The 12,220-nt window shown below is 46.4% G+C and overlaps 1 protein-coding gene across 2 annotated transcripts in view; it reads right to left on the minus strand.

Moving 5' to 3' along the window:
* PPARG (peroxisome proliferator activated receptor gamma) overlaps positions 1–12,220 on the minus strand; it is an 85,277-nt gene that overhangs the window by 29,944 nt on the left and 43,113 nt on the right. For both annotated transcript variants that reach the window (XM_068162673.1, XM_068162674.1), the window contains exon 2: positions 2,310–2,537. In XM_068162673.1, the coding sequence (XP_068018774.1) occupies positions 2,310–2,529 (220 nt within the window). In that variant the 5' untranslated portion in view covers positions 2,530–2,537. The remainder of the gene's footprint in view (positions 1–2,309; positions 2,538–12,220) is intronic.

The raw sequence follows: 12,220 nt of genomic DNA on the forward strand, positions 1-12,220 counted from the left end.
CCTATACACACTAAGGAAGAAAAAAAAAAGAGAAGTGGGAAAATGAGGCAAGTACAGATAAAAAGGATTTATTCCACTCAAACTCTGCTGCACTCTCTAGCTTGTTATTTTAAGTGCTGGGAACATTTCTGATGAAAACAAAGGGGAAAAAAATTCTTAGCTTGGAAAATGTCTTTTATCTCTTAAGCAGCTCAGAGGTGCACACAGCACCTGCTTCTCTGGAGAGCTACAACTAAATACCACAAATTCCCTAGCAAGAATTCCCTGAGTGAAAGCCTCCCTGCACAGATTACTTCCAACAAAAGTGATGTCAGATCCACGTTGGTGAAGAGGATCTTTAAAAAGCTTCCAGGCACAGTTATCCTCACACTCCTACTTGGAGCAGGAGCTTGTTTAAGAAGACATCACCTTCCTTTCTTAAGAGGGAGAGTTCTGTGTAATTTGGGGGGTGGGGGTTGTTTTGTTTTGGGTTTTTTTTTAACTGACTGGCAAGAGAGCAGCATTTGAACATAGTATATAAATAATAACAACAACCCATGAAGCTCCAAGGTTATGCCTGTGTTAGGGACACTGATAAGAATGATGCCAACACTGTGCCTCAGAGGCAGGCAGTGTTTTGGCTCCATCAGTTTGTTAGGCAGTCATTAATAATCGTTATATATTATTATATGCTGGGGCATTTTTAAACATCCAGGCCACCCAGAGACTGGCCTGGATGTTAAGGTAGATTTAGATTCAACATTAGGAAGAAATTCTTCCCTGTGATGAGAGTGGGGAGGCACTGGAACAGGTTGTCCAGCAAAGCTGTGGAAGCTCCAAGCCTGGAAATGTTGAAAGCCAGGTTGGATGAGGCCTTGAGCAAGCTGCTCTAGTAGGAGGCATCCCTGCATATGGCAGGGGGTTTGATCTAGATATTCATAGTTTCATAGTTTCATAGTTTCATTCAGGGTTGGAAGGGACCACAAGGATCATCTAGTTCCAACCCCCCTGCCATGGGCAGGGACACCCCACACTAGATCAGGCTGCCCAGAGCCTCATCCAGCCTGCTCTTAAACACCCCCAGGGGGCCTCGACCACCTCCCTGGACAACCCATTCCAGGGCTTCACCACGCGCATGGTGAAGAACCTCCTCCTCACATCTAGCCTGAATCTCCCCACCTCCAGCTTCATTCCATAATTTCCCTTCCAACCCAGACCATTCAATGATTCTATAATTCTCTGATTCTGTTTATTCTACATTGTGCTCATAGAGCTTCAAAGGACCATTTGCACACAAGATCATGAAGAGGAGATTGGAGGTTTCAGAAATCAATGGTGTGGTACACATCTCTCATAAAGGGTTTAACCTCATTTTGGACACTTCATGATACCTCACCTCATCTTCAGCTGCTGCTCTGGAAGGGGGAATGTCTGCTATATGTATTCTAGCTTTCCTATCTGCCCTGCAAGAGAATCTTGCAACCATCTCTGATAGACTCATAGAATCAATAAGGTTGGAAAAGACCTCAAAGATCATCAAGTCCAACCTATCACCCAAGACCTCATGACTACTAAACCATGGCTTCAAGTTCCATGTCTAATCCCTTTTTGAACAGTTCTATTGATGGTGACTCCACCACCTCCTTGGGCAGCATATCCCAATGGCCAACAACTCTCTCTGTGAAGAACTTTCTCCTCATCTCCAGCCTAAACCTCCCCTGGCACAGCTTGAGACTCTGTCCTCTTGTTCTGCTGCTGCTTGCCTGGGAGAAGAGACCAACCTCTGCCTGTCTACAACCTCCCTTCAGGTAGTTGTAGAGAGCAGTAAGGTCTCCCCTGAGCCTCCTCTTCTCCAGGCTAAACAATCCCAGCTCCCTCAGCCTCTCTCAGGGTTGTACTTGAGGCCTCTCCCCAGCCTTGTTGCCCTTCTCTGGACACATTCAAGAGTCTCAATGTCCTTCTTAAACTGAGGGGCCCAGAACTGGACACAGTACTCAAGGTGTGGCCTAACCAGTGCTGAGTACAGGGCAGAATGACTTCCCTGCTGCTGCTGGCTACACTATTCCTAATACAGGCCAGGATGCCATTAGCCTTCTTGGCCACCTGGGCACACTGCTGGCTCATGTTCAGCCAGCTGTCAATCAGCACCCCCAGGTCCCTTTCTGTTCGGCAGCTCTCCAGCCACTCTGACCCCAGCCTGTAGAGATGACACAGGACACCAGCATTTAGACATCTGTCTACCTCTAAGTCCTTTCACTGATAGAACACTTCCCAGAGACTGGAGCAACTATGAGCACGAAGGGAAATACTGGAGAGAATTCAAAGCATACTTTGGCAATCCTGGAGCTTGATATCATATTTGTAATCAATGCTGGTCTGATCTGGTCTCGCCAGAGGAACGTCTTCGTAGTGAGGTGAAGAAATGCTTGAAAAATCAACAGTGGTGAATGGCTTTATGTCAAAGGAATGTGCATGGTCATCCATGGCAGACAGGTCCACTGGGCTGATTCCAAAATTCATGGGCCAAAACGGCATTTCTGTATCAACCATTGTAAGCCCTGCGGACAGAAAAAGAAACAGACAGTTTAGAAGAAGCTGGCTCCCTCGTCAGCAGGTTCAAGCTCAAGCTGAAGTCCACTTGGTCACATTCAAAGGGTTGAGAGGCAAACTCACAAGAAGGCATAGGCTTGAGTATATCATCATGCAACACATTAGACTGTATAGTAACACTGTCTTATGAGGAGCAGGTGAGGGAACTGGGGTTGTTTACACTGGAGAAGAGGAGGCTGAGGGGAGAACTCGTTGCTCTCAACCACTCCCTCCCTGAAAGTTTAGGAAAGATGTTGAGATGCTGGAAGATGTCCAGAGAAGGGCAACAAAACTGGGGAGGGGTTTGGAGCACAGCCCTCTGAGGAGAGGCTGAGGGAGCTGGGGTTGCTTAGCCTGGAGAAGGGGAGGCTCAGGGGAGACCTTCTTGCTCTCTCCAACTCCCTGAAGGGAGGTTGTAGCCAGGTGGGGGTTAGTCTCTACTCCCAGGCAACCAGCACCAGAACAAGAGGACACAGTCTCAAACTGCACCAGGAGAGGTTTAGGCTCAAGGTGAGGAGAAAGTTCTTCACAAACAGAGCTGTTAGCCATTGGAATGGGCTGCCCAGGGGGGTGGCTGGGTTACCATCCCTGGAGGTGTTTAGGATGAGAGTGGATGAAGCACTTGGTTTAGTTGATTAGATGGTGTTGGGGATAGGTTGGACTTGATGATCTTGAAGGTCTTTTCCAACCTTACTAATTCTATTCTAAAAGAGGTTGGAGTGAGGTGGGGGTTGGTCTCTGCTCCCAGGTAACAAGTGATAGGACAAGAGGGAATAGAATAGAATAGAATAGAATAGAATAGAATAGAATAGAATAGAATAGAATAGAATAGAATAGAATAGAATAGAATAGAATAGAATAAACCAGGTTGGAAGAGACCTTCAAGATCATCATGTACAACCTATCATCCAACACCACCCAACCAACTAACCCATGCAACCAAGCACCCTGTCAAGTCTCCTCCTGAACACCTCCAGCGATGGCGACTCCACCACCTCCTTGGGCAGCCCATTCCAATGGGCAATCACTCTCTCTGTGTAAAACTTCCTCCTGACCTCCAGCCTAAACCTCCCCTGGTGCAGCCTGAGACTGTGTCCCTTCAGGGGAGGTTTACACTGGACACTAGGAAAAATTTTTTCACTGAAAGGGTTCTCAGGCACCAGAACAGGCAGCCCAAGGAGGTGGTAAAGTCACTGTTATAAATGACGGAGCCAGTTAAAGTCAATTGAATATAAAGAGCAATCTTAAAGCAATAAGAGACATGCAAAACAGTGCTGGGTGCTAAGATGCACAACAATGATTTTCTAACTGCCCTTTAAATATTCTACCCTTAATACATATGGATATAAAGGTGGGTTTGTTTAAATTAGTTTGTCCTTCTGGTGGTCTTTCAATGATGTAATCCTCTAACCAGCACAGCCAGTGGGTTGTGTGCTAAGGCCTTGTGATTGTGTCTTTTTAGTTGGTATTAAATAATGCTGAGTTTCCCCCCCAGTAACCAAGGCTCAAGACAATCTGATTTGTGACCTTCCAAACTCCCTATGTCTTTATGCAATCTTGAAAGTAGCAAACAAAGAGAAAGCTTCAACCTGTAAATGCCTTCAGCAAATCAAAGATAGAAGATAAACTGAAGCACCATCCTTGCTTTAGGTATATTTCAGCTATGACAAAGTCTGTATGATAGCAGCAAGTGTAAAACAGTGTCTGGCAACTAGGGTCTGCTTTATAATTGTCCATGATTTATGAAAAGAACATTCTAACCTAAAAATAGAGTAGATGTTAGGGAGCTGAAACAACTTGGTCACTTTGGCTGTTTTGTTTGGCCTTTAGACCCAATCAAGTAAGTAGCCTTTAACCTCTAGATAACAGCAGCTTCGATTTGATCTACTTTGAATCAAAACTACTCTGGCACACTGCCACAGCTCCTGTGGCAAAATGAACACAATGGAATGGTCCTCCTCTAGAATTCTGAGGCCATTCTTTGTTTTGACAGGCCTACAGGTGAGTAACACAACTCTGCTGAAGACAGAGAGAACTGTAACCATTTCTATCTCCCCTCAGGGAAGTCACCATTGTTCTTCCACCTTTGAGGAGTCACAGCACAACCCTTCAGTGCTTCTGCTTTGAGCACTGACAGCAGAGGTTGTAAGATTGCTTTGTTACTCTTCAGTTTTGGATAAGAAATTCTCACTGCAGTGGGAACAAGAGATGCTACTTTACCCCATGCTGCACAACAGCCATGCTGGCCCAAGAGGAAGGGGAGAAGGGGAACCCATAGCTCATTCATGCTGCCAGTCCTATTACTACATGACTGATAGAGTCCTGCAGAGCAAGCAGTGTTTAAGGATCAGGGGCAATGGCTTCAAACTAGAGAAGGGCAAATTTAGGTTGGATATCAGGGAGAAGTTCTTTACTATGAGCGTGGTGGAACACTGGAACAGGTTGCCCAGGGAGGTGGCTGGGGTCCCTTCCCTGGAGATATTGAAGGTAAGGCTCAGTGAGGTCCTGGGCAATCTGATCTAGTTGGGGATGTCCCTGCTGACTGTGGGGATGTCAGACTAGATGACTTTTGGAGATCCCTTTTGGCCTGGACTATTCTATGATTCTATGAGACAACCTCATGTTATCCTTAGTGAAAGCAAGATCTACCTTGGCCAAGCCGCTCTCCATCATTTTCCACCAGTCCTGAATCACTGGAGAGGTCCCAGGTGACTGGAAGCTGGCCAATGTGATCCCCATCCACAAGAAGGGTCAGATGGAGGAACCCAGAAACTACAGGCCAGTCAGCCTGACCTCAGTGCCAGGGAAACTGATGGAGCAGATCATCTTGGCAGCAATAACTGCACACCTGATGGACGGCCAAGGGCTCAGGTCCCGCCAACATGGATTTAGGAAGGGCAGGTCCTGCCTCTCCAACCTGATCTCCTTCTATGGTCAGGTGACCCTCCTGGTGGACCTCAAAGATCATCAAGTCCAACCTGTCACCCAAGACCTCATGACTACTAAACCATGGCGCCAAGTGCCACGTCCAATCCCCTCTTGAACACCTCCAAAAGAAAGAATGGAGATCTCCAGAGGTCCCTTCTAACCCCCACCCTGCTGAGATTTGGCAGCTCTGTGTTGGTTTGGAGAGTTTGGTTAGGCATAAGATGATTATTATGAAACTCCTGAATTATAACACAGTGTGTGCGTGAAGTCCACCACATCCAGGTGTACTACAGCTACACCAGAAAGACTCAGATAATCATTGAAGTTCAGAGGACTGTCTTGCCAGGCAGAGATTCCAACAGATAAGAGGCTATAGTTATGCCTAAGTAGGAACTTGCTGCTTTCACCATCAGCACAGCTAACATGCTTCAGCCAGAGCTGTTTTGGTCAGGCTTTGGAACAGCCTGTCCAGTGAGGTGGTGGAATCACCATCCCTGGTGATGTTCAAGAAACTGGTGAGAATGGCCCTTTGGGACATGGTTTAATGGCCATGGTGGTGTTGAGTTGAAGGTTGGACGTGTTGATCTTAGAGATTTTTCCCAACTGAACCAATTCTGTGATTCATGGCAGAACCACTTCTAGCCCAGGAGCACGGTGCTTTAGGTTTTTATTATGCTGCAGAATCAGCAAAATAAATATACATAAATCAAAAGTAATCTGTCACTGTAACTGTCACTTCATATGAGGAACTGTGCCTCACACACTGCTGTTTTCTCCTTTGTTAATTGTGTTGGTTTTTTTCCCTATGCATTTGTTCACCTCACATACACAGACATCCTGCTTCACAGAATCAGTCAGGGCTGGAAGGGACCACAAGGATCATCTAGTTCCAACCCCCCTGCCATGGGCAGGGACACCTCACACTAGATCAGGCTGGCCAGAGCCTCAGCCAGCCTGGGCTTAAACACCCTGGGAATAAAGCAAATAAAAATGCCAAGATTAGGCTGAGGAGAAAACCAGGGGACTGTGGGTGCACCTATCAGCTACCACAGGTCACAAAGTAATTTCATTTTATGCTACTCATATTTCTGCTCTAAGGCAATAAAAGCTGGAATCAGCACCCATTTACAATCCTTTGAGAAAAGCCTATATAAACTCCACCCCTTCCAGAGGTTACCTTTGAACAAATGGCAGTACCAGATCTTCTGATCTTCAGGAAGCTAAAAAGCCTTTGTTAAACCATTCCACTGCAAAAGAAATGCCTTAGTTTCACAAAATCATTATGTTCTCAATGTTATAATTTTGACTAAGAGGTCCACAAAGGCATCTAGCAAAGCCATTGTACAGGTGCACATACACACAGGTGTGTGTAACTAGAGGCTTCTGTTACTAGAATGGAATAGAATAGGACAGGTTGGAAGAGACCTTCGAAATCATTGTGTCCAGCCCATCATCCAACACCATCTAATCAACTAAACCATGGCACCAAGCACCCCATCCAGTCTCTTCCTAAACACCTCCAGTGATGGTGACTCCACCACCTCTCTGGGCAGCATATTCCAAAGGGCAATCACTCTCTCTATGAAGAACTTCTTCCTAACATCCAGCCTAAACCTCCCCTGACACAGCTTGAGGCTGTGTCCTCTTGTTCTGGTGCTGGTTGCCTGGGAGAAGAGACCAACCCCCTCCTGGCTACAACCTCCCTTCAGGTAGTTGTAGACAGCAATAATGTCTCCCCTGAGCCTCCTCTTCTCCAGGCTAAGCAACCCCAGCTCCCTCAGTCTCTCCTCACAGGGCTGTGCTCCAGACCTCTCCCCAGCTTTGTTGCCCTTCTCTGGACATGTTCCAGCAACTCAACATCTTTCTTGAATTGAGGAGCCCAGAACTGGACACAGGACTCAAGGTGTGGCCTAAGCAGTGCTGAGCACAGGGCATAATGACCTCCCTGCTCCTGCTGGCCACACTGTTCCTGATGCAGGCCAGGATGCCATTGGCCTTCTTGGCCACCTGGGCACACTGCAGGCTCATGTTCAGCCTGGTGCCAACCAGTACCCCCCAGGTCCCTCTCTGCCTGGCCACTCTCCAGCCACTCTGACCCCAGCCTGTAGCACTGCCTGGGGTTGTTGTGGCCAATGTGTAGAACCCAGCACTTGGATGTGTTAAATCCATGCCCTTGGACCCTGCCCATCCACCCCACCTGTCAGAATCCCAGCATGGTGGGTCTTGGGAGGGAGCTCTGGAGAAAATTAAGTATCGCCCCCTGCAAAAGCAGAGTCACCCACAGCAGCTCACCCAGGATTACAATGTCCAGGCAGGTTTGGAATCTCTCTAGAGATAGAGACTCCACAACCTCTCTGGGCAGCCTGCTCCAGGGCTCCAGCAAGCTTGCACCAAAGAAGTTTGTACTCATGTTCAGATGGAACTGTCTGGGTTCTGATTTGCGTCCATTTCCACTTGACCTGTCACTGGGCACCACTGAGAAGAGTCTGGCCCCATCCTCTTGCACCCTGCCATTTAGCTCCTGCTCAGCACTGATCAGATCTCCTCTGTGGCTGCTCTTCTCGAGGCTCAGCAGCCCCTGAGCTCTCAGCCTTTCCTCCTCACAGAGATGCTCCAGGCCCCTGAGCATGGTCTCCAGTCCCTCTGCTGGTTTCTCCCCAGTAGTCCTTGTCTCTCTTGAACTGGAGCACCCAGAGGTGGAGGCAGTACTGCAGATGGCTATAAATCTGTGTCTGTCTATGTGGGGAAGAAATGGAGAACCTGCCTTTTTCTGCCTAATCTTGGTTTTCCTCGTTGCTGTACAAAACAAAACAAATTCTGTGCTTTCCCTGTTATAAGGATTCTATTTCTATTGCTTGCTGTGATATCTGTGGTAAAGGATTATCTACCTCCTGAATTTCATGCTCACAGAAGGCCTAAAATATTTAACTTACTCTCATTCAGCACACATTTCTGATTTGGTTGGTTGGAAAAAACCCAAAGCAGCAATGTGACCTTGTGTACAGCTACACCAATCCATAGCTATTTTGCAGGGCTGCCAGGATTTCAAAGCAATCTTGAAGATGTCAGTGTGATAGATTCCGTGCTGCAAGAATATCTAAGGTCAAATCAATCACAAGGCAGCTGTTTTTGTGCTTCCTTCCTCTCTTTCTGGGTGACAAGATGCATATTAGAGCATTCCTCTGTGCAATAAAAACTGCTAGGCACCAATGATACCCTGATATTACTCTTCAGAAAAACGTTTGAATTAAGAGAATTTGCTCAGGTTGGGAGTGTTGCAATCCAAGTATTTCCTTAGCAGCTGTGAAGTTTGGGTCTTCACATGTGACTGCTCTTAGTCAAATTAGAGATAACCTCTTCAACTTAATAACATTGGCTGGTAACACTGGAAGCAAACTGAATTTTACTGTTCAGACTAATTTATATCATAAAAGGTTTTCATAGAATCAAAAAGGTTGGAAAAGACCTTAAGGGTCATCAAGTCCAACCTATCACCCAAGACCTCATGACTACTAAACCATGGCTTCAAGTGCCATGTCCAATCCCCTCTTGAACACCTCCAGGGATGGTGACTCCACCACCTCCCTGGGCAGCACATCTCAATGGCAAATGACTCTGTCTATGAAGAACTTTCTCCTCACCTCCAGTCTAAACTTCCCCTGGCACAGCTTGAGACTGTGTCCTCTTGTTCTGGTGCTGGGTGCCTGGGAGAAGAGACCAACCCCCTCCTGGCTACAACCTCCCTTCAGGTAGTTGTAGAGAGCAAGAACGTCTCCCCTGAGCTTCCTCTTCTCCAGGCTAAGCAACCCCAGCTCCCTCAGCCTCTCCTCACAGGGCTGTGCTCCAGACCCCTCCCCAACCTCATTGCCCTTCTCTGGACACGTTCAAGAGTCTCAATGTCCTTCTTTAATTGAGGAGCCCAGAACTGGACACAGGACTCAAGGTGTGGCCTAACCAGTGCTGAGTAGAGGGGCACAATGACATCCCTGTTCAATCTAGTACTAAACTAAAAGGTGTAAACTCTTCCCCTCTGTTTAACAGTTAGTTTGCAGATATTTCTATTTTGTTCCTTGGTTTCTGCTGTGTGCTTTCTGTTTTCCCTCCACCTAAATGATCAATTAATCATTTCCCTCTGAAAAAGTAGCCTTTCATTGCAGCCTTCTCATGGCCTTCAAACAACCCACCCCAAACACTAAAACATTAAAACATTCAAAGCACCACTACAATCAATAGGCTGCTCCAGAATTCTTTCCCAAAACTCACAGAGGGTCTTATGAGATCCAGGTAATAAAAGCATCACCCCCACTGGTTAAAAAAAAAAAGAGAAAGAGATTTTTGTGGGCAAAAATCATTCTCAGCCAGCACCAGAGTAGGTGCAGAGTAGGAGCAGAGATGTTATTCACGTGAAGTCTGATGAATGTGCTCTCACATCTAATCATCAAAAAGAGCAGCAGTGAAAAAGAGAATGCTCTGGAGATAAACATTAAAGCACTGAGATAGCAAACTAATTGTTGTAACTCCTTTCAGCTGCATTTGATCTCCTGTAGCCAACTGCTAACTATTATCTGCAAGGAAGTTAAAGGTGGCACATGAGCTCATCTGATTCCACTGTGAGGGCTTACAGTTAGTTAACCTGGTGCTGATTGCGAGCCCTCTCACCATCATTAAGTTACACCCTCCAGTAGCAATCGCAAATTGAGTTGATTTCCAGTTCCTAAGGAAGTTGTTCAGGGTGGTTTGCATCTTAGGAAAGCATAAAATAGAGCAGAAGCGATTAGCATGGTATGAAAAACATCTTGGATCGCAGGCTGCTCTTTACCATAAACACTACCTGTGCTCAGTTAACCTGAAAGGCCTGTTGCACTACATTCTAGACACACACTTTCCAGACAAAACTACCAAAATATGACCCTAGAGGTATTTAATGAAGCAACCAGAACATCCTAACCTCATAGGAGTTACAGAAAAGCAGAAGGAAAAAAAGTAGAATTGTCAGGGTTGGAAGGGAACTCAAAGGTCATTTAGTCTCCTCCTCTGGAGACTTTCAAGACCCATCTGGATGCATTCCTGTGTCACCTGTGCTAGACTCTATGGTCCTGCTCTGGCAGGGGGGTTGGACTTGATCTTTGGAGGTCCCTTCCAACCCCTAACATCCTGTGATCCTGTGAGTTCCACCCCCCCTGCCATGGGCACGGACCCCTCGTGCTAGATCAGGTTGCTCAGAGCCCTCAAAGCCCCAAATAGTTAAAGCCTCTCCGCTTTGAAATGTTACTAAAATGAAGGCAATGGCATAATTGTACTCCATGGGACAGGTCTGAATATGGACAAATATCCACACAATTTAAATGTTGGGGTTTGGTTTTGTTTGGCTTGAAATTGAAACACTTTTCAGGGAATAGTTTGAATTTCATCTCCCGTCTAAGTGTGTCGGAGTTTGTCAAGCACGGTTTAGAAGGCATGAGGTCTTGGGTGACAGGTTGGACTTGATGATCTTTGAGGTCTTTTCCAACCTTATTGATTCTATGATTCTATGCATGTACTGCAGGACTTAATGGGGCTTTCACCAGCTGATTTAATTAAAGCAGGCTCAGATTGTCTCTGAAAGAATGCCGTGTAGAAGTTGGCTAAGATCACATAACCATGTCTAGCTTTTAAGACAGCTTTAGAGGTGGTGAAGGGTCAGCTTGATATTCCTGTGCAGTTCATTTATTTACCCTGCTTAAGGGGAATGACAACAAAATGTTTTCTGTGTGCCTTGCCAAAATATATCTGCCCTGAATGATGGCACCACATCCTCTGAATTAAAGACCTTCATTGATCTGTCAGAAGAGAACATTGCCAAAGGATTATAAGAAGAGAAAGGAGTCTTGTGAGAAAACAATTGCATTCCTCTTTCAATAACTCAGCACTCTAATTGCCTCTGACACAGAAATTCAGTGTGGCAATGGACAAACAGCTCAAGCCAACATTGTCAGCAGTGCTGGGGTGGGTTTTTTTTGAGTCCTGAATGTGAGGCATAGGGTCTGGTGACACACTGTGTCCGGATAGCTGATGGTGTCTGGAAGGTGGAGATGGTCATTAGTTTTAGCCAGACCTGGTGAAATTGTGGCCTTCCAGTATCTGAAGGGGGCCTACAGGAAGGCTGGGGAAGGACTTCTCAGGATCTCAGGTAGTGATAGGACTCGGGGGAATGGAATGAAGCTGGAGGTGGGGAGATTCAGGCTAGATGTGAGGAGGAAGTTCTTCACCATGAGAGTGGTGAAGCCCTGGAATGGGTTGTCCAGGGAGGTGGTCGAGGCCCCGTCCCTGGGGGTGTTTAAGCCCAGGCTGGCTGAGGCTCTGTCCAGCCTGATCTAGTGTGGGGTGTCCCTGCCTATGGCAGGGGGGTTGGAACTAGATGATCCTTGTGGTCCCTTCCAACCCTGAATGAAACTATGAAACTATGAAATGTTAGCACTTTGTCCTAGCCATTGTTCTTCTGGTTAGTTAGAGAAAATTGCATTAGCTTACTGTGTTTATTTTACCCCAGAGGAAAAAACCAAATAACAGATGTTACTCTTTAGACTTTTGTCTCAGTTTTCCCCATGTCCAGTGAGAGAATATTGTATTTCCTCTCCCCCAACCCCTCCTCCCCCCACCCTATTTTCTATGTTATCACTAAACCAGTGATCTTCTTCAGCAGGGATGATCACAGAATCATAAGGGTTGGAAAGTACCTCAAGGA

Source organism: Melanerpes formicivorus, unplaced genomic scaffold (genome assembly GCF_026170545.1).
Source record: "Melanerpes formicivorus ecotype bairdi unplaced genomic scaffold, bMelFor1.0.p_v2 SCAF_66, whole genome shotgun sequence".
NCBI classification, from domain to species: domain Eukaryota; kingdom Metazoa; phylum Chordata; class Aves; order Piciformes; family Picidae; genus Melanerpes; species Melanerpes formicivorus.